Source organism: Boleophthalmus pectinirostris, unplaced genomic scaffold, assembly GCF_026225935.1.
Source record: "Boleophthalmus pectinirostris isolate CB_2022bp ecotype Guang Dong unplaced genomic scaffold, ASM2622593v1 HiC_scaffold_18, whole genome shotgun sequence".
Taxonomy (NCBI): Eukaryota; Metazoa; Chordata; class Actinopteri; order Gobiiformes; family Gobiidae; genus Boleophthalmus; species Boleophthalmus pectinirostris.
The window spans coordinates 21,101,266-21,124,592 of record NW_026571133.1 but is presented as its reverse complement, the minus strand read 5'-3'; the positions used below and the strand labels follow the sequence as shown (position 1 = coordinate 21,124,592).

Sequence of the window (23,327 nt, the reverse complement as noted above, 5' to 3'; positions counted from 1 at the left end):
ACACACACACACACACACACACACACACACACACACACACACACACACACACACACACACACACACACACACACACACACACACACACACAAAACAACTTTTGTACAGCTGACAGTATCTGCTTTTGCTGTAGATTCCTGGATAACTGAGGGATTACACAGATATTTCCAAATTTCTAAATTGTATTCAGATTTTAGTTTGTAGTTTGTATGACTTTATACCACATCTGATAAAGTGCATCAGTTTCAGTTAATTATAACGCATAATGAGGTGCGCAGTATTATTAGTTACTTTGTAGGTTATTTGTTGACCAAACATGATTTTAAGGCAATTTATTCATTTAGAGGACTGAAGCACATACTTTAGCATTCACAAACACAATAATAATAATAATAATAATAATAATAAAAACAAAAACAAAACAAAAAAAACATAATGTAACACAACACTCAAAACACTGGCAAAAAAATCAACAGACTGCCCGACTCTGATAATGTCATATTTTATTTACAAAAATAGTTGCATAAAAGACCTGTTTAAGCATGAACGTGGCTTAGGTTCCTTCAGGGAAAACTAAAACAGTATTGCCCTCTAGTGTCGCTTACATGCAACATTCATATGAACTTCACCTACAAGAGCACTTAGGACTAAGACCAAACATAAAGTATAAAAAGTGCCTATGTTCCAGAGGATGCTTTTTAAGAGTCATGATAATTCTAAAACAGAAATTACCCAATTATAAAAACATATTCAATCTGGGCCGCTTTGTTCACGAAAAATAGCCTGCTTCGCACACTTTCTGTTGTTTCCCCAGTTTATATTTGTTAAATTCTGGCAAAATAGTATACGTTTATACTCTGGTTATATGATCAAGCGTCTGTATATAATATACTGTTAAATATGTGTGTATAATGTGCCATTACCATCTAGGAGTGTGTCATAATTCTTCATAGGTCCACTTCAGCACTCTTTCTCCTCTCTCCCCCCTGAGAAGACTCTGTCACATCTGGTTTTTGATAGTGATTAAACATTGAACAAATTTTCTTTAATCTGGAGAAATTGCAATCATATTCTTTCATTACAGGCTTCGTCAAGCAGAACAATCCCATAAAATCAGCTGAATGTGTGATTAAGCGTGCTGCCTACCATCTTTGCTCTCAGAACCTTTAACTGTCAAAAAAGACACTTTTATCTTTGAGCCACAAGGGGGTAGAATGGCACTGCCACACCGCTGAACTCAACTAAAGTCTGAGGAATTTATTATAATCTCACTTTGACGTATGTTTTGATCTTGGACTTTCAAATCAGCCAGTCTCAGGGGAAAATAAACAAATAAAAGCACAAAAAATATTGGCAACATCCAATAGAGGGCAGCAGAGAATTGTTCATGATTAACTTTTTTTTCTTTTCTTTTTTAATTACACATGCCAATTTAAATATAACAACATTAATTGTGATGAAAACTATTTATAAAAAGAAAATATGTTCAATATCTGATTTACAAATGAAAATAAAATTGTAACACTTGAATTGCTTTAATATAATTTAACATAATATATTTGTTATAGCAGTATAAAATGTGATTCTTTCACAAAGTCCAACAACTAATTCTGAGCATAACAACACAAAGCATAATCCAATCGAAATCACCAACACATCTACAATGATGCTGCATAGGGTGCTGGTTGAAGTCCACTCACACTGCACTGTGGAGGGGTCCTGTCCCCACTTCCTGTCCTCAGGTCAAACTCATCCCTCAGGATCAGGCTTTCTCACGCTCAGAACCAGCACCACTGTGAGAACAAATACGCAACACATCACTAACAATATAATGAGAGGATTAACAGCAAGTCTGTGCATTATAAACCACAATTAATCATTACAAAATATGATCTTACTATTACTATATATACTAAGTGTGGTTACCCTAATAATATTCAGAAAGATTCAAATTTACATATCCAAGATGAAGCAGTTACAGGACTAGCTGATCATATCAAATGTGTCATCTACTCAAAGAAATCAAATCTTTTACCTTTTCAATTTCTGCATTATTGATATGATGTACCTTTTTTCTTTTTTAAATTTCTGTTTATTTTTTACAGTTGCCAACAAAAAAACATGACTTTTGTTTTACTGCAATTTACAGATAGTTTGATTCTGTCCACCAATAACATTAATTTCAATAAGGTGATCATTATTGTCAGTGGAGTAAAATATGTTAGTATCGTCAGCAAATAACTTATAATTTTGATGTTATTTCTGTTATTTCTGTGCAGATGTCAAATTTCATTGGCAGTGTCAGCTTTAGTGTGAGTGCATATGAAAACAGACAACTATGGAGCAAGTGGGAGTCTGCATTATAGGGGTCAAAAGCCATAAAGTTTCCTTTACGATGTCTTGGGAAACACTTATACCAAGAGGGATTCTTCTCGCTCTGTTTGTTTCGGATGAATAGCTCATGTCTATTTATCTGCTTAGTCACAAATCTTCTCATGCAACAAACTTTTCCCTTCAACCCTGCTCAACGAACTGTCTCAGCTAAATGCGGACTTATAAGTCATAATAAGATAACAACTAAAAATAACAATCAGTCTGATGAAATTAAAGGTGCAATTCCAAACTGAACCCCGACAGTTAGATTTATTGCCTACAATAATATGTAGTGCTAGTTGAAAAGCAATGTATTAAAGTAGAACGAACACTAAACAGAAAAAAATAGAACAGAATAACAGCAGCCTATCAAAAGCTAGCCTAAATAGTTTTATAAGAATTGTTTTTAAATTACTTATTAGCACTAGTAATCATTGTACTGATCATTTTTATAGCCTGACAAATAGCGCCCTCTATAGACATACCGTTGTTAAGGAATGCAAATAGGCCTACATTTGCTCATAATCATCATCATTTTAGATCAATCTTTACCATAAAACCTCGGGCCCCGTCTTAAGCCTATAGAATTTACACAGATTTAGTCACTAATGTTTTCAATAGAGCATTTAAAACGACATATCTACAACAGCATCTCAAATGAAACACCGCACAGTCAGCAATGACCTACATATACAACTGTGCTATTTTTCAGACATTTTATTGGATAAATAGACGGCGTTCGTACTTCGTGTCCGTTTCTGCAAGCCATCCCTCGCGCGTAATTGCTCCCACTAAAGTGCTTCATTATGTTTTGGCACAACGTCCTTCAGCTGGCACCTAGCTCACCGTGGGCAGTGGATGGACAGAGGGACGGAGAGGAGACCAAGACAAACCGTGGATCCTGGCAGCGGGTCAGAGTAAGTGCAAATGCTTTTGTGTCCGAATCTCGACGCATCCTCCACGCGCACCATCCGGACGTCTTCCCCGCTCTTAGAGAATGACATGTAGGTCACACTAGAATCCATTGAAAAAAACAACCAATTTAATCTGTTTTATGTTTTCTTGAAAATTTACAGCAAGCTACGCCAATCATAAAATGCTCACTGTGAGTCGGTCATCATATCGGCGCCTGCAACAAATCAAATAATAAAATTCATTTAGTAAATTAACAACAACGACACATACAGGCTCCTCGCCGCGATGACTGCAGTCCTGAACATGATGCTGAAATCAGTAGTAGCCTTAAAGAGGATGAAATCCCCGTGGTTGCTATTGAATGAGAAAGTATTTTACACACATGGCTGAGCAAATGACAAACGTAATCTTCAACTCTTTATGAAGTGCATTTATTAACCAGTCCAACGTTTTTATTCTAAAGCTTCCGTTTTGATTATGTTGGTGAAAATAAAATGCAATTATTGACAAGAGTTTACAGTTATCTCCTTTAGGAGACATTGGAGACTGGCGCGCACGTCAGATCTTCGATGGTCGTGGCAGTGTTTTACCCTATTATGATTCAAGACATGCCAGAATGTGTAATGTGTGGCCAAACCCATAGAATATACAAAATAATTCTTCCTCCTAGCATCAAACTGCAAGCCTAAAAATCTAAAAATTACACACAATTTTGTCAAGCTAATTCAATTTATACTAAAGAAACCGGAATAAACGAGTTTTTACGTACGCAATAAAACATATATCTTGGCCGAATGTATGCAATATAAAGACATATAAGTACAAAAACAACAACAAAAGCAATACAAGAACCATGATCAATTCATTTTAAATAAGTTCAGTCAGTATTATATCTAAAATTTTACGCAAAACGCTATCTGATTCACGCGTCTTCCACTGGCTTTTATTTTGAAATATAGAGTGTGCATAGTGGCGGCTTATAGTTTGTGACCTGACACCAGCGTTTGACAGGCAGCAGTGGACCGAGCAGCTGAAGTGCGTGCAGAGCTAAAAATAATCAACCCAAACCCGTCGACCAGATCTCATGTCTTGTTATTTTACATAAATATTTTGCCGTCTTTTAATTTTTTATTTATTTTTTAAATATTCCAGACCTTTGGAATGTACAGTTACGCGTGAAAACAACTTAACATTGTTGGAGGTAAGGTATTTCTGAATGTAGAATTAACAAAGCTAGGTTAAATAAAGGTGACATGCTTAGTAACATTTATGCTGTTAATGTTTCTGTCTTCAAGTGTTAAAATAATGCTTTCAACTAAATGTATTATTTATTAAACCATGTTCCTCCAGCAAGTTTGGGTGACTGTTGAAATTAGTGTCCCACTAAAGCATGCCTGTTGACATTAGTGTTGACATTCATTTTATTACTCTATCTTACCTAAGCAGACAATCTCTGTTCTTATGTAATTTACTGTCCTGTAACCTAAGTAGTAGCAAATAATTACTACTACTACTACTACTACTACTACTACTATTAGTAGTAGTAGTCTTAGTAGTATTAATGCACATAATCCAGTGTTAATCTCTGCCTTATTTGTACTACTACTGCTTTCTTTTCAAAGTCTGCTCGGTGACTCTATCACAATTGACACTTTGTTACCTGGTTTCTGTAAATGGCTGACTTACAGAACCAAACCAGTTACTTAAAAAATAGTACAAATAAAGCGTATATACAGTATGAAACACAGTATAAAGATAGCCAACCTTATATAACCACCTTAATGTATATATTTTTTGTTATTTCCATAGTAGTGTGAGGCAAGATGTCCAATGGAACGCCCCCCCTAGCATTCTGTGGCAACGATAACATAACTGCCTATAATGTGAATGATGGTGTGCTGAACAATGGCTGCTTTGTAGATGCTCTCAACCTGGTTCCTCATGTCTTCCTGCTCTTCATCACCTTCCCTATCCTCTTTATTGGTAAGATCAAACACGACTCCTACTGTCAAGTGTAAATGTTTCAGTGATAACCAATAGCTCTACTGAAACTAACCAACTGAAGCACTGTGAAACTGGATATGTCACAGAAATATTTAACTGAATGAAAGGATCAAACAGACAGCAGCATATAATATAAGTATGCAGAATACATAATACTATTTCAGAAATGGTCAAAAACATTTTTGACCAGATGTTTTTCAAGTATAAGCTTCTTATAGTATCACCTTTTGCTGTTGAATGAAAACTGCACAGCTGTCTTGTCACAGCATCTAAAGTAGGATTATTGAGTCAGCTGGAACTGAAACCCCATTGTGTTCTGTTTTATGTGAACACTTGAATGTAATGGACTGATTTATTCAAACTATTATTTAGACTAAGTAATATAGATCTGAAAAACAAAATTTAAACATCTTTGCAAGAATTCTTTCCTACATTTTTTGCAATATCCCTGCACATCTCTTAGTAACCAGAAGAGGAAGGTCAAACAGTAGCTCTGTTGATTTACAGTAATTTAACCCCATCAGGCCAGCAATATAATCTACTGGGAGAGCAGATGTGAATTAGATCTTAAATCATTGGTTTCAGTGACACATGCACTGGGAACATGTTTCTGTGTTTACATTCTCTGCTGACTGGACATAGTTCTAGTCACTGTTTAGTAATAGTGTAATAAGAATTTTGTAGATTAATAGTTGTCAATATAATAATAATATTATGCTACACTTTTTATAACTTAAACATTGCACTTTACATTGTGCTGTTCAGTCAGATATTAAAACATGGGAGAAAATGACAAAACAATGTGCAGGGGAGGAACACAGAAAAAGGAGATTTGAGATCTAATTAACTGATTCAATTAGTAGTGCGTGTATAGTTGATGGGAATGATTCTGACCAGCAGGCCACACAGCTCCCTGAGGAGTCACTAATTTATTCCTCTTGTGTTATTGTTTGTCCTAAAATTAAGTGGAATATTCTGGTTCTGGTGAGAAGAGAAAAAAGCACCACTCATATTTGAAAGGCTTTGTTAATATATAAATACTATTATTCAGTTTTATTGTTATTTCTCATGAATAGTATATTGTGTTAGTGTAATCATTTTGAAATCATTTTCACAAGGTATGTTTTGTAGGCTGGGGCAGTCAGAGCTCTAAGGTCCAGATCCATCATAACACATGGCTTCATTTTCCTGGACACAACATGAGGTGGATTCTCACCTTCTCTCTGCTTCTTGTCCATGTCTGTGAGTTTGCAGAGGGAATAGTCTCCAACAAGTAAGATTTACCAAGGAATAGCACGCAATCCAAAATTTATGAAACTCGTATTATGTTACTTGTCCTTCTTGACAAATAGCAAAATATTCCAAATGAAAGTGATTGTATTGTTTATCTAGGATGATGGTGACCGACCACCTCCATCTCTTTATGCCAGCTTTTATGGGATTTATTGCTGCCACTACGTCAGTGGTTTATTACCATAACATAGAGACTTCTAACTTCCCAAAGCTCCTCCTTGGTGAGACCTAAGTAAAGAAAAGACCTGAACCTTCATATAACTAACATACACATCAGAAGTGAATGGTATTTTCTCTTGGCACAGTATTATTCATCTATTGGGTTTTGGCCTTCATCACTAAGACCATCAAGTTATGGAAGTTTGCAGCATTTGATGTTGGACCCGAATATCTGAGGTTCTGTATTACAGCCCTGCTAGTGGTCTTGTATGGGCTCTTGATGGCAGTGGAGGTCAATGTCATAAGAGTTAGGGTATGTGCACTTCCATTTGTTATTTGTCATTTAGACCCGCTGTTGTATCTAACACCCCTTTCTCTGTTTGTAGAAATATGTTTTCTTTGCCAATCCCCAGAAGGTGAAACCACCTGAAGATTTACAAGATTTGGGTGTTCGCTTCCTGCAGCCTTTTGTCAATTTGCTTTCAAAGGTAGATGTAACTGTATTATTTAACATATAACAATGTGTGTAGCATCTTTTAAGAATTAGTAGTTACACTGTAATTTTTAGGCAACATATTGGTGGATGAATCCTCTCATCATGGGGGCACATAAAAGACCAATAGAGCTTAAGAAGATTGGCAAGCTGCCTATTGCCATGAGAGCACTCACCAACTACCTACGCCTGAAGGATGCATATGAGGACCAAAGGGTGATAAGGACGGGACTGCATTTAACATTTATTGTTAGTTTGTGCTTTAAAAACTCTCTCACTCTTACACAGACTGCTGAAGATCCAGATCGTGCCCCGTCCATTTGGCGCTCCATGTACCGAGCGTTTGGCCGGCCCATCCTCCTCAGCAGCACCTTCCGCTATCTCGCAGACCTGCTGGGCTTTGCTGGGCCGCTCTGCATCTCTGGCATTGTAAAATATTTGGAGAGTGAAAACAAAACAGAAGTCTCCAAAGATGTGAGTACATTCATTTATGTCTAGTACAAAGTTTATGTCAGTACACATGGAATGATGGAAATTCAGTATAAAGGCTATGTAAAAATCAAATCAATCAGTTTTAAATAATAAAATACCATATGCCTCTAAATTGTACTTTTGATAGTGGGTGGCTGGGTGCTCGAGTCAAAAACAAATTAGTTTCTTCATGTGTGATGTCACAGAGGTGTGGGTCTTTCACGATCCACGCAACTGTCTACTTGTGACATCATGTCTAAAGGAAACAACAAAGCAAGATCTGATATGAATAATAACATTGTTATACAATTTTACTGTTGTAGCAACTAGACAAACATACACAAATATGACATTTATGAGTGGGAATTGAGCTGATTCTCTCTTGTTTAATAAGTCAGACTAAACTAAAGGAAAGGAAAAAAAGGGCTTGTCTTCATGAATTAATGAAGTGTATCTTTTCTGTAATTTCTTTACCAGATGTGAATTTGTTGTTTTCTCTCAATTACCTACAGTTATTAGAATCAAAAACAAAGAAGGATTGTGCTTTTTTTAATAGTCAGCTACCTTTTACTATGCAACAGCTTGTGATTACATGGTAGGGTTCAGGTGAGAGTTTGAGGCATATACATGTATGTTATATATGTTCTTACTTTGTACTTTAGTTAGTTTAGGTACATTGATTAGTGTAAAATTAAATGTTACGAAGATGTAGAAGCTTGCTGAGCAGTAAAAATAGCCTAAGAGAGAAAACAAGAGTCACAGCCAATTCATCTGGCAAAAGCAAACCTGCCTGGCATTTAAGAGATGCCCTTTTCACTGTCAAGATACTCACAGAGACGCAGACAAATACACAATAGTCTTGTTAGTAGTAGCAGTATGTAATCTGACTCATTTAGCTTGGAGTTGTTAAGTAGCAATTGACATATCATTGCCAGTCTGTTCTGTGAGCATAATGGGCAGGTGAGATGCAGAGCAAAGCCAGGCAGCATTTCTGAGTGACATGGAAAATTCCTCACTCATCTAACACCCTTTAACTTTAATTTAGAAGAAGTACGGCTATGCATTATCTAAATAATGTGCACATTTCCTATGTTGTAGATTCATTTTGGTGTGCATTTCATGTCCTCCACTGAGCTGCTGCAGAATCCCTCAGTCCTGGCGGTTCTTCTGTTTCTGGCTTTAATATTACAAAGGACTTTTCTTCAGGCATCTTACTATGTCACTATAGAAACTGGTATCAACCTGCGAGGAGCTCTTTTGGTAAGTGGGAGAAGGTGTTGCCATAGTAAACCATTGTATGTATTGTCTCGTGTTTATCATGTCTGCTTCTTGTTTAATGAAAGCATGCATTAGGTTCCTTTCAGTTATAAAGGAGTCATACTCACATATGGTACTCTTTTTAACACTGTATTTTATTTATTTCTTATTTATTTTATTTTATTTTTTACACATCAAGGCAATGATTTACAACAAAATCCTGCGTTTGTCAACCTCCAACATGTCAATGGGTGAGATGACCTTGGGACAAATCAACAACTTGGTTGCTATAGAAACCAACCAGCTTATGTGGTTCCTATTCCTCTGTCCGAACCTGTGGGCGATGCCTGTGCAGGTACGGGATGGAAACACCCTTTAGCCCCACTATGATATTCATGATATGATATGATATGATATGATATTATATGATATTATATTATATTATCAAAGGTATTAAATATTATTAATGTCTGTTTTTTTGCAGATAGTGATGGGTGTGATCCTCCTTTACTATTTTTTACGCTCCAGTGCATTAGTTGGTGCATCAGTCATTGTTCTTTTGGCTCCAGTGCAGTACCTTATAGCAACTAAACTGGCAGAAACACAGAAAAGCACACTAGTAAGTTAATAACAACAATACCTGATATTTTACTTTGTTATGTTTGGGCTATGCTACTTGTATACTGTGCTTTTTTCTATCCATCCATTTTCTTTCACTTATCTGGGGCCATGTAGCGTGGTAGCAGTCTAAGCAGTTTTTTATTTCTTATTTGAATTATAATAGACTGCATATGTCTAAATACAGGAATACTCTACTGACCGTTTGAAACAGACCTCTGAGATCTTAAAAGGAATAAAACTTCTTAAGCTTTATGCCTGGGAGAATATCTTCTGTGACAGTGTGGAGGGCACTAGAGGCAAAGAACTCACCAGCCTGAAGACCTTTGCTTTCTACACATCTTTGTCCAGTAAGATCTAGCAACATGTGTTGACTACAACAAACTAAAAACTAACTCTAATGCACACTTTTGGTTTTATCTGCAGTTTTTATGAATGCTGCAATTCCCATTGCTGCTGTACTTGTGGTAAGACAGTATCTTGACCCTAATCAACTGTTGTTTCATATGTGACCGTAACACATCAAACAGATATTTTGTGTATCACTTGCAGACATTTGTGATGCATCATTTTATTAATACAACTGGACCAAGCCCCTCTGATGCCTTTGCAGCTCTGGCATTGTTTCACATCCTTGTAACACCTTTGTTCCTGCTTTCCACCGTGGTCAGATTTGCGGTGAAGGCTTTGATCAGGTGAGGGGTGTTGACCACCTGATCTTTTGGTAGTATAATTGGATTAAAATTCTGCATTTTCAGTAATAAAAACAGATAAACAGATACTTAGATTCAAATTCTGCCTTTAAACTTTGTAATGCTGGATTCACATTTAACACAGGGTTGCGGTGCTCTGTGGTGATAATGTGACCATGCCCTGATTTCAGTAAACCCCACCCAACCTGTGTTAAATGTGACTATGGTGTAATTGTTTGTATTAACGTCATCATACTGACACATTCATGTGTGTCCCCACAGTGTGCAGAAACTTGGAGAGTTCCTTCAGAGTGATGAAATTGGAGATGATAGCTGGAGAAATGGAGACATGCCTGTTCCATTTGAGACTGGCAAAAAACATATGGGGACAGTAAGTAAAAAAGATATAAAACTGACACTACAAAAACATGTTTGTACATACAAACTCATGAGATAATTTGTTTAGACCAAGGCCATTAACAGGAAGCAGCCAATACGTTATCAAATGGACAACTATGAGCAGCCCACCCGGCGACAGATGAGACCCACAGAGACCGAGGATGTGGCCGTGAAGGTCAGTGAAGTTACGAAGCATATACTTCTACTATGTTTTATGTTGTACTGTTTGAGAAATACTTTTATAACTGAGTGTTGTCCTGGTTATACAGACCCAACAGTATGGGCCAGTAGTATAATCAAACTTTATTGGAGGTCCACATATGACGTCTTTTACGTGTCCATCCACACGCTCTCAACACAGGAAGTTTGAAGTTCACACGAGAATTTTGGTGTCCAACGTTTTCTCAACCTTCTGTACAAACTCTTCTTCCGGCCCCATCCCGGTGGAGGGGGGCTGCCTAACTACCTCATTAGTCCTTCAATATTATTTCTTTTTAAGGTCTCCACACAAATTACATATAATCTGTGGGTGTTATATATTTATTTATGTTAGTGGGGGATCATGCAGAAATATCTGCTGGAGAAATGTAGAGATTTTACACTCACATGCACGCACACATGTACACAAAACATAAAGTAAACAAATAACAGAACAGATGGGAGTCATGTAAACTAAAGCTCAGCAGGAAGCAGGGTCAAAGGTCACCAAGCATGCATTAGATATAAAGCCTTTTCACTCTTCCTTCAGTGGTAAGACAAAAATTTGTCATATTAATTAATGTGTTAAGAATGCAATAGATTTTTTTTACCACACATTTTAGCCATTTTAATTTTACAAAAAAAATCATATATATATATATATATATATATATATATATATATATATATATATATATATATATATATATATATATATATATATATATATATATATATCATATATATTCCTCGCATCTCAGTATTAAATGTGAAACCTTTTAGCACAGTGTCTTGTATGAGATATACTCAACTCAAATATTATGCGAGGAATGTAATCTAATTATGATTTTTATTTCATTGTTGTAGGTGATCAATGGATGCTTTACCTGGGGAAGCAACCTGTCCACTCTGTCAGACATTAACATCAGTATTCCCACAGGTATCCACATAAATGTTGCACAGATTTCAAATATTGTTTACAGCTTAGAACGATTAGAATGCCATAAATAAATTATATTTACATTGTTACATTGACATGGGCACTTTTTATCCATGTGAAGTGGATATTCCCCCATTCACATGATTCCCCATTCAAACAAATTCCAACTTTAAAATTTATAACAATGTAACTTAACCCTGGATTAACTTATTCTCTATAAATACTACTTTGGTCTTCTGGGACGCAACCAAGACATTTGAATGTGTGGCCAGGGTAGCCAAATACTTTATATTGATATGCTATACTGTATGTGAGGAGTGAGAAAAGCTAGACATACTGCACTGGCTCCCAACAAATGAGCTGTTTAAAATATTATCCACCCATGTGAAATTAACTCGCTTAGTATGTGAGTATACTTCTTTTTACATTATTTAAAAAAAAAAATGTGTGCCGTTATTTTTGAGAAGCTTCAACTTCAGTCTTTCAGTGGCATTCATGTTTCTACAGTCTACCCAGTAGTCTATTTTAGAATTGTGACTGAGTAAGATCAAGTGACCTTCAGTTGTTTGTTGGCATGCAGTTGAGATGGTGCATCCATATCCCAATTTAACCCTCTTTTCCTCTTCTAGGTCAGCTGACGATGATTGTAGGCCAGGTGGGTTGTGGGAAATCTTCTCTGCTGTTGGCGATGTTAGGAGAAATGCAATCCATGGATGGGAAAGTTTACTGGAGCAAGTAAGATTATTAATGACCACATATGCTTTGCCATTCACTCTGATAAACATGATGCTCTCCCTTTCTCATACTACATTTTGTAATTTTATAAAGCACTTTTCTCATGATCAAACTTAATGATAAATGCAACAAGCACATAGAATTGGTTAATATTGGCTACTGATCAGTGTCATTTTTAGACCACACAAGTTATTCTATATTTTTCAACTATTCACACACAGTTACTTCTGCTTTGTGAACTATTATTGATTTTTGTCAGTGCTGAAATCAAATATTTCAACAGTGAAAAACTTTTACCTAAACCCCTCTGTAATGTTTGTTTGTTGATGTGCTTTTGAGAACTAACCATAGAGGTTGAACGGTTCCTTCAGAATGATCATATACCATTTCAACCTGGGGAGATACAAGAAGTATTAGTAGTTTTATTGATTGAGTTACCGTTGGTGCTCAGACCCCGGCAACAGACATTATGATGAAGAGCTTGGCCCATTAGATAATGTTTAGGAGATATCTTCTCCTGAGGCCTGGAGACGAGAGATGATAGAGGTGAGGCTGAGGAGAGTGAAGGGGAAAATGAGATGGTGAGAAGCCGTGGTAGTGCTAGGGAGGAGGTGGAGTGTGGCACAAACTGAAGCGGCTGTGCATCTGCAGCAGTGGTTTAAATTGGGCAGATTGGGCATGGATTGGACAGGAGGAGGTGTGGTTAACGCCAGGGAGGAGTATTTGGAGTTAGGGATGAAGGCTGAGAAGCAGGTCATCTCAGGTAAGTAGACAGGAGTGAAGATCGGTTTTCCAGGCTTAATTTACACTAGCTCCATTTCTATGTATACTTATGTACTGCATCATCTTTTGTGTGATTGTTGAGAGTTCTGTCTGTGCACGTGTGCCTGTACTATCTTTCTCTTTACCTCCTACCTTCTTGCTTACATCAGGCTGCCTAATTGTGAGGCCAGTCCCGATGGAAACATCAGGTATCTCCTCTTGGCTCTCTCCTTTAGTCATTATTCATTTCAGTGTAAGCTTCTTTACATTTAACATCACTGCTGAATATTTTAGTGTTGTCAGTTTAAGTAGCTTAAAATTCTCTGTGTGTTCATATGGACACAAAAGACTAAATCTCAGTACTAAAACCCAAGCAAGTCATATCACTTAAGTCAGCCTGGTGACTGGTAATGTCAGTATTGAAGTCATGTACATTTATTACTTGATGCATTTTGCTCTGAGATGGCATGCAGTTCATTGAAATGAATTTGTGCTTTTTGGTTTTATGTATGTCTCCTCTTGTATTACTGTAATACTGTAAGACTTGACATGCAAGTTTTCATTTTTATGTCATGAAAAGCCTCAGTTTTGTTTTTCTTTCTGCTCTGCTGTTTGTGTCACTAACAGCCTGATTTATTATCTGATTATTACCTAAACATGGTGAAAGAAATGCTCTCTAACATACTGGCATGACTTTGACAGTTGGTCAGGGACAGAAGAGACAGCTGAAGACATCAGGAGGTATAGGTTTTGTGGTGTCCTAGTCCCATTTTGACTGGTGGAGTGATCCCATGACCTCTCTTCTTGTTCCTTGTCTGTTGTATTATTTATTTGTTTTATCACCATCTCCTTAATTTTCATCTGTTTTGGAAGAAAGTACATTGTCTACATTGTCTTTGATGAATAACTACATATTTATATTTCATTAATTTAGTTTGTGTATTATGTCATTTAGCTTACACACTATCCAGCATTATTTAACAATACTGAGATTGGGTTCAAGAAAATCATGACCTTATTTGTACTATCTTCCTTTCATCAACCATGAACCCATATGTAATTTATGATTTTAGTATTTTTTCATTTTATTCAAAATGGAATGTGTGTGGTGTGTCCTCACAGTGCTGGGAGCCCCCAAACCAGCTACAAACTGAAATTCCAGTATAAAGTTATAAAGTTGAAATTTGGTTATGTCATAGCAAATTAAGACTTATTTGTGTTTATTAATTATATATTATGCTTAAAAATAACAAAAAATAACAGAAAGCAGACAAATCTCCCAGTTCCTGTTCATATGTGTTTATAACTTCATTCATTTTATATATTTTTGTTGGTTAATCTTTTTTGATCATTTAGCTCAATCCATGTTTCATTTTCATATCGTCTGATGTATCCTTTATGGTGCAGTGGTGTGTGACTCAACAATATTGCTTTTTATTTGTTTTTATATACTACCTGTTTTGACCAGGAAAACTGATTGTAATTACAATTTTATTTAGAAAAATGCTATGAATTTGAACTTAATAATCAGTGATTCTCAAAGAATACCTACAAAATGGATCAGTGTTCCTGGTGATGTAATCTTTATACACTGCAGTCACTAGAGTTTAATGGTTTATTTTAAAACCTCTTGTTGTTAAGCAAAAACAGGTACTCTGTGGCCTATGCTGCTCAGAAGTCCTGGCTACTCAACGCAACAGTGGAAGAAAACATTACATTTGGAAGTCCCTTTAACAAACAGAGGTAAAACTATACCCCTTTTAGTTTAAATACATGAAACACTGACACACTGTATATCTTAAATATTAAAAATGATACTTATTTACTCTTTTGTCAGATATAAAGCAGTCATAGATGCTTGTTCCCTTCAGCCAGATATTGACCTGTTACCATTTGGAGATCAAACTGAAATTGGAGAGAGGGTATAGCATTTTTATCCTATTGCATTTAGTCTATAGTTATTAAATAATTATTAAACATGAGTGTGATGCTATATTTAAGGGAATCAATTTGAGCGGAGGGCAGAGGCAGAGAATTTGTGTAGCAAGGGCACTGTACCAGAACACCAACATTGTCTTCTTGGTAAGTTCATCTTATTATCTGAGTATTTTTAATCAATTACTATTTTTATCCTAATAAAATTGTATTAAAATAAAGTTAATTTAAAAAGAATACCAAACCTGTGTCTTAGGATGACCCATTCTCTGCCCTTGACATCCACCTCAGTGATCACCTGATGCAAGAAGGCATCCTCAAGTTCCTCCAGGATGACAAGCGAACTGTGGTGCTGGTTACTCACAAGCTGCAGTATCTTATACACGCAGACTGGGTACACATGAACCATCTTTTTAAAATCATCTTTTATCAGAATCTTTGTGACCTTTAATTTGAATCATGTCAATCTAGATTATTGCTATGAAGGATGGTTCTGTTTTGAGAGAGGGAACTCTAAAAGACATTCAGACACATGACATTGAGCTTTACGATCACTGGAAGACATTAATGAATAGACAGGACCATGGGCTGGAAAAGGTATGTATATAATTCAGATTTATTGTAATTTGTATATTATTTTCTATGCTAACACTTATCTGTTAGGATATTCAGCAGGACAGTCAAACAACTCTCGAGAGGAAGACACTAAGAAGAGCATTTTACTCCAGGGAGGCCAAGCTTGATGATGAAGAAGAAGGTAGTTCCCCCCTCCTTTTCAGCCATTAAAGGACCACTGAGTTAAACAAATTTTTTTCCCAAACCATCAGAGGAAGAGGAAGAGGAAGAAGAAGATGATAACATGTCCACAGGCACAACCAGAAGATCAAAAATCCCTTGGAAGGTACATAACTCTGGTTTATACATATAATCCGTAACACTGTTGTTACTGGATTTTGGTATGTGCTGTTGTGAACCACGTAAATACAGTTAAAACAATGATATTTGCTCATGTAATTTTTCCTTTCTCACAGGTGTGCTGGTGTTACCTCTCCTCTGGTGGTTTTTTCATGGTTTTCCTCATGGTGTCCTCTAAACTACTCAAACACTCTGTCATTGTTGCCATTGACTACTGGTTAGCTTTCTGGACCTCCTCCAAAACCAATCAGAGCAGGCCAAATGGGACTACTATCACTCCTATGCTGTTAGATGAAGATGTAAGTTTTTAGATTTTTTATTTATTTATTTTTTGATCTAGCATTTGAATTCTTGTTTGTGCAAATTGATGTTAAAGAGGAACTATGTTTGTATATGGGGGATCCAAAACCTTATTTCATCTATTGAGATTTGTTGTTTTATCTGAGCTTTTCCACAGAAGCCCAGAAAAGTTACACAGTGCACCTTTAATATGGTCTCTACTTTGCAGAATGGTTCTTATTACCTGCCAGTCTTCATCATTTTGTGTGTTGCTGGACTAACTCTCTGCCTCATTACGTCTCTCACTGTGGAGTTCTTGGGTCTTTCTGCAGCCACCAACCTCCATCACAACCTGCTCAACAAGATCATCCATGCCCCAATAAGGTAAAAAAAAAAGTAAATTATAAGGGTTTAAAAATATGTCATTTCATTCATACATTTTGTTTCTGATTTTAACAGATTTTTTGATGTAACTCCACTGGGGCAGATTCTAAACAGATTTTCAGCAGATACTAATATTATTGATCAGGTATGTGATTGATTTGTCATTATAGTACAGTGTAAAATGAATAGGGGGTTTAATTGTACACTAATTGATTTTCTTAATGAAATAAAGATTCAGTTGTTTCACAAGTCGTATTTATTAGTTTTTTAGTAATTACTTTGTTGCTGTTATGTCTTTTCAGCATATTCCTCCAACACTGGAGTCTTTGACTAGATCCACATTGCTATGCTTATCTGCCATCTGGGTCATATCCTCTATCACTCCCATATTTCTGATCGCCTTGGTTCCCCTGGGAGTAGCTTTTTACTTCATCCAGAAGTATTTCCGAGTTGCCTCAAAGTAAGTTCACGCACTGTAAGTCTTTCAAATTCAAGTTCTAACATGCAAATTACTGCTCAGGGATCTTCAGGATCTAGACGACGCCACGCAGCTGCCTCTGCTCTGTCACTTTTCTGAAACAGCAGAAGGCCTGACCACTATTAGAGCTTTCAGGTACAACACACCAGTCAGTGTACCTTTGTTCACCCACTATTAAGACACATTTTATTTATTTTTATTATGCATTACACTTTTAAAGACATGAAGCACGATTTAAACAGCGAATGCTAGAGCTTACAGATACCAACAACACAGCTTACCTGTTCCTGTCTGCTGCTAATCGCTGGCTGGAAGTTCGCACAGTAAGGAGTTTCTTTGTTTAAATGGTCTTTATATTTCACTCTTGTTTACTATAATTGTTTTGCAATTTCACTGGATTTTGATCATCTACACCCCACATCACTCTTTTGCTTTTTTTTTGAGGATTATCTTGGGGCTGTAATTGTCCTGACAGCAGCTGGAGCTTCTATTTGGAGTTCACTGTATGGTCTGCCATCTTCTGGGGGTTTGGTTGGCCTTGGACTCACCTATGCTTTAACTGTAAGTTGCGGTTCTGGGGGAAAAGGTGGTCCATGACCTATTAGTAATGTAAATGTAAATGCATAATTCTTATTTCTGTAGGTGACCAACTACTTGAATTGGGTTGTGAGAAATCTGGCTGACTTGGAGGTCCAAATGTCAGCTGTGGAAAAGGTGAACAGCTTCCTTGGCACAGAATCAGAGAATTATGAAGGGTCTATAGGTAAGTCGTTTAGTCACTATATTTATTATTCAGGTGTTTCTCCATACATTATGTTACAGGTGAAAGTGTTTTTGAGTTATATGCTCTATTTTCCCATTATTATTTGTCTCAAATAACTTAATGTCATGTTATTTAAATTTTGAGCTGCTTGTGTCTCAGTCCCCTCTTTACGGTTTTCAGACACCTCTCAGGTTCCCGAGAACTGGCCTCAGAATGGAGAAATTAAAATCCAGGATCTGTGTGTGCGCTATGACCCCATGCTTAAACCAGTGCTTAAACATGTAAATGCGTTTATTCAGCCTGGACAGAAGGTTAGTCGCAGATTGTTGTCAGATACTCTATGTTCAAATACATGTATACACACCAAGTAATTCTCACACAGTTGTTGAAAACCATTGTCGTCACATCACACTAGATTGATAAGGGAGACAATTTTGGTGTATCCATAACCACAGTTTTTCATAATATATTTTAACATCTCATTGTGCAAAGCAAGAATAAGAAAAAATCCTCCCAGTTGTATTCATTTTTTATACCTCCTTTGAAGTTGCTTTGTTTTGGGTTGCTAAAGTCATGGCTCTGGTTGAGCATGTAGCTGCCACACTCTGTCACACAGGTGTCTGATTCCTCTCAGCTGTGTCACTTTGCTGCTCTCTGCTTCAGGTGGGAATCTGTGGTCGCACGGGCAGTGGCAAATCTTCACTTTCGCTGGCTTTTTTCAACATGGTGGATATTTTTGAAGGTTGGTCTGAGGCAGGGCTTACATGCAACACTGGAAAATACCTTTTTAAATTTGTTATGTATTCATTCAAGGTGCATTTTGTAACATTTCAGGTAGGGGGACCACCATGTGCTTATCTGTAACTTGGTCACATATCTTCATGGAGATAGATATGTTTAATACCACACTGTCTAACATTCTTGCAAAGTATAAACATCTATATGGAGAAAAGCAGGTAGATCCTCCACCAAAAAATGTATCAAGTGCACCTTTAAAATGTAGTGGGTTTTTTTTGTTTTTTTTTAAAACAGAAAGTTCTTTCATTCTTTCGTACTAGAAACATGAACACCAAATCTGGTTTATTTATACTTAATAAGTGATTGTGACAAATTCATCAACTGTGTAGCCAAATGTTTCAAGTCATAACATATAATTATTCTTCTACATCTTAAAAGCAGGAATGGCTATAAACTTTACAGAGAGACAGGTAATTATGTTGAATAGTGTTGACAAAGCTCCATCACAGAATACTAAGTGACTAATTGAATGGTTTAAAAAAAAATGCAGTATAGGATTTATTTACCTGGCCTTAGTAGCTGTTTACTGTCTAGTTTTAGAGTGTACATTTCAACTCTTTCATTAGAAATACCATTGTGTGACTAGAGACACATTTGTATGTCACATTTTTTCTTACGTTTGAAGTCTTGGCCTAAGAGGTCTTGGAGTAGCTTCTCCAATGACCCAAATATAGACTTTCAGAAGACATCCATCCACTTTCTTTCAAGAATGTGGTTTAAAGTTATTTGAGTTGACAGCCTCAAGTCTTTAAATTGCTTTTGTTATGAATTGGATTTTAAAAGGAAGTTAATTGTGTGGGTCTGTTTTCTCTCCAGACTATGACTAATTCACAGACTGTGAGGAGAAGAGATTACATAGTCACTTTTTCCATACACACAGACACCACAGTAACTGGCAGCTGGCCTGGCTTTTCTTAAACAGTAAATGTGGACTTTAGAGTCAGCATCTCCTTATAAAGCAGTGGAGTACAACCATATCAGTGTCTTTGTGATAGTAACTCAGCTCCACAATGGTTTTTAGACTTTGCTGTACTGCATTTTAAGTGAAACACTACAATCAATATTGTTTCAAATTTTAGAAACTAAATATATTTCATTTATTGTTTCCAGGAAAAATTGTCATTGATGGGATTGATATTTGCAAGTTGCCCCTGCACACTCTCAGGTCACGGCTCTCCATCATTCTCCAAGATCCAATCTTATTCAGTGGCTCTATCAGGTAAACACAAGTTGTTTGTTGGAGACTGAGAGAAGTTGAACGTATTATATCATTTGCATATAGTAATGTTTAAGTCTCTCTCTCCCATCTTATGTTTTTATGACAAGAGGCCTAGTGTGCATATGTTGATATTGAGCTAAATCTCTAACTGGAAGAAATACTAAAATATAAAAAAATAAGGTAACTTAGAATTATAATACATTTCACATAATTTCACTGACGCAGCACTGTGTAACTTACACCACCTGCTTGTCTCTAGATTTCCCTTGAATGTTCCACAGTATGAGATTAAATGCATCCTTTTTGCATTTATTCATTGATGGGTGTTTTTGTTGCTCAAAAGTACCTTGAAAACATTTTTTCCATTTTTACTATGAGCAGAGTCATTTCTTTACATGACTTGTCAATTGACTAGTGACCTCCCCCGCTTGTCTCCTTGGAGATGGATAAGTTTAAAATTTATTCTGGAACATTCCAGGCAAAGTGTTAACATGCCCATAGATATAAGCAGGTGGCACACCTTTCACCTAACAGGTTACATAGGGCACCTTTAATATATAATACAATAATAATAACACAAATTTCCTTAATTTATTGGGGTTTGACACTGGCAGAGTAGATTTACATATTTTTGACAACAACAGTACATATGACCCTAAACACCTAAAATCTTGGTTTCATGGGACAAAATGGAGTAGACAGATCACACTGAGTTCATAGACATTAGTTTGGAGAGACACTTGGCTCGTGACGACACTCAGTCCCAGCTGTGGGGTTACTGGTTGAAATCGCAGTGGGAAATCTAGCTGGGGCGACCTAATGTGCCATTGGTCACGAACACCATGTAGTGGAGGGGTCAGTGAGGAGTGGAAGGATACTGTCTCTCTCCTCTCACAATCTCCGCCTCTGCAAGTTTGTGTTAGCGGTCGATGAAGTGATGGCGTGTTTGTTATAAAAGACAAATGTGCATGTGCTGTTTGTTTGGACTAAAATGACGCGGGTGATAGTTTTGTGTGAGACCAACAGTGTGAGACCTGACATTTCCACTGGCTGTTGTTTATGTGAATGTAGGCTCAGGCATAAGAGTCAATGGACCTAACATAATTTGCTAAACAGATTCAATTCAATCAATTTCTTTCAGGTTTAATCTGGATCCAGAGAAGAGCTGTACTGATGATCGACTCTGGGAGGCTTTAGAAATTGCTCAGCTCAAAAATATGGTGAAAGCACTTCCCGGAGGACTAGGTATATATTAAAAAACAAAACAAAACAAAAAACATATTTTTTCCATCAAAGATGTATATTATAAACTGCACATTATTTAATAGCTCAGACAAGACAGTGTCCCTTATATTTATGATGTGAAGTCATGGCCATTATGTCCTTACATGCCTTTATTTTGCATGGACGTCCAGATGCTGTTGTCACTGAAGGTGGAGAGAACTTCAGCGTTGGCCAGAGACAGCTCTTCTGTCTGGCTCGAGCTTTTGTGAGAAAAAGCAGCGTCCTCATCATGGATGAAGCCACTGCCTCGATAGACATGGCCACGGTTTGTACTGTATATACAGTCAAGTCTACAAGTCTCTTTCTTTTACTGACACTTGTCATCATGGCTCTTTACAGGAGAATATACTTCAGAAAGTTGTTATGACTGCATTCGCCGACAGGACTGTTGTCACAATAGCTGTAAGTTGTAAATTGCTATGTTGGCTTTTCTATTTTCTAATTTTCCATCTGTTCTACATACATTTGATTCTCGGATACTGACAATCTAAAGTTTCTATTTCCCTTACTATACACCTTAAATTTTCTCTGCTTCTTTCTCTACTCTATCCCTGTGTCCTTGCCCTACCAGCACCGAGTGTCGTCCATCCTGGACGCGGAGCAGGTGTTGGTATTTTCCTCAGGAATTTTGGTGGAGTCTGACTCTGCTCCAAACCTATTGGCACAGGAGGAGAGCCTCTTCAGTGTGCTAGTGAGGACTCACAAGTAGCGCCAGTCCAATCTGGCCCAGCTCAGCTCACCACTACTTTACTTTGGCCAACATATCCATTTATCTGACATATTTACTTTGCATTATTTTATGATGAAGTCAGAGTTGCAGTTTGGGTCAGTGGACTCTTTTCTGCATATACCTGGTTGGTGCTAAATTCCTTACTTTTTCTCTCCTTTTCTCTGTTGCTATTCACATCTTTACCAAAATAATGAAACAAATATATACATTTTTTGTTGTGCATCTGAAGCATCGTGTCCATACCATCCTGACTGCCGACCTGGTTATTGTAATGAAGAGAGGGAACATTATGGAGTATGACAAACCTGAGACTCTGCTGGAGCAAGAAGATGGCATGTTTGCCTCCTTTGTACGGGCCGACATGTGAAGGCAACTGTGTCAAACAGCTGCCCTGGCAGTTACACAGGGGCTCTAATGTGTTTTTGGCCCTTATTAACAGTCTGAGTATCTTTGCGTAAAGGACTCTTGAACGAGACATACATATATGCACATAAGAATATAAGCCATTTACCCACACAGTGGGAACTGGTAGTTACTGCATTAATTGTTGGCACATCTGTGCTGTTCATAAACAAACAGAGAAAAGGAAACACTTAATGAACAGTAAGATCGCAATTGTTTTACTACTCATTGACACAATACAAGAATACTTTGTGTTCCAACTATTGTCCTAACCATTGGACCATCAGTTTAACACACAGCCACTTTGTTTTGGGTTTTCTGACTTCCTTGTGCAAACACTGAAGGGTTCTGGGCTATAAGTTCAGTCTCACTGCCTGTCTGCCTTCATGCAATGCTGAAGAACTTTTTCTGAGATAGTACACTGTTCTACGGTAGAATTGTCATCTAGTATTATATTTAGATACACTTAGATTTCTTCTTGAATAACTTTTAGATAAATATAATGCTTATAAAATTGTCATTTTATCTTGAAATGAAAATGTCCATTGTATCCATCCTAAACATTATGTTATGGTAAATGGTGCACAAACTGAATGCCAAATATATATTATTTACATACACATACACTATGATATAGCTTTATTTCATTTTAGTTATTTAGTTACTAATGCTTCTTTGTTATGTATATTATACTCGGACACTGACTTTTATTTATACAATTTTTACACTCATTGTTTTTGTGACCTTTGACCCATTGTCACATGAAAATGTATGCCTTATACTTTTTGTAACTTCTATGGCTATTTATTATACAATGGGATCAGCTGTTGA

General features: G+C 36.8%; 1 protein-coding gene across 1 annotated transcript; it reads left to right on the top strand.

Annotated features, from left to right (window-relative positions):
• Positions 1 to 4,319: 4,319 nt before the first annotated feature.
• abcc9 (ATP-binding cassette, sub-family C (CFTR/MRP), member 9) lies at positions 4,320 to 22,073 on the top strand. Its single transcript, XM_055153874.1, has 40 exons — positions 4,320 to 4,489; positions 5,098 to 5,271; positions 6,424 to 6,565; positions 6,685 to 6,806; positions 6,891 to 7,057; positions 7,131 to 7,232; positions 7,313 to 7,453; positions 7,526 to 7,711; positions 8,807 to 8,968; positions 9,165 to 9,320; positions 9,450 to 9,584; positions 9,771 to 9,933; positions 10,010 to 10,050; positions 10,136 to 10,278; positions 10,558 to 10,666; positions 10,742 to 10,849; positions 11,740 to 11,812; positions 12,442 to 12,547; positions 14,951 to 15,052; positions 15,147 to 15,231; positions 15,311 to 15,391; positions 15,501 to 15,638; positions 15,716 to 15,841; positions 15,908 to 16,001; positions 16,072 to 16,145; positions 16,276 to 16,458; positions 16,668 to 16,822; positions 16,898 to 16,967; positions 17,125 to 17,282; positions 17,343 to 17,435; positions 17,521 to 17,623; positions 17,745 to 17,861; positions 17,943 to 18,063; positions 18,244 to 18,374; positions 18,727 to 18,805; positions 19,972 to 20,080; positions 21,222 to 21,325; positions 21,496 to 21,629; positions 21,704 to 21,766; positions 21,936 to 22,073. The coding sequence occupies exons 2-40, from the start codon at positions 5,112 to 5,114 to the stop codon at positions 22,071 to 22,073; spliced, it is 4,674 nt and encodes a 1,557-aa protein (XP_055009849.1). The 5' UTR covers positions 4,320 to 4,489; positions 5,098 to 5,111.
• Positions 22,074 to 23,327: the final 1,254 nt, after the last annotated feature.

Excerpts from the sequence above, each read along its gene's own strand:
- abcc9 (XM_055153874.1), top strand. The coding sequence starts at position 5,112 with ATGTCCAATGGAACGCCCCCCCTAGCATTCTGTGGCAACGATAACATA. Across the intron at positions 17,436-17,520 it reads ACCACTATTAGAGCTTTCAG|ACATGAAGCACGATTTAAAC; the intron begins GTACAACACACC and ends ACACTTTTAAAG. Across the intron at positions 21,767-21,935 it reads GGACTGTTGTCACAATAGCT|CACCGAGTGTCGTCCATCCT; the intron begins GTAAGTTGTAAA and ends TTGCCCTACCAG.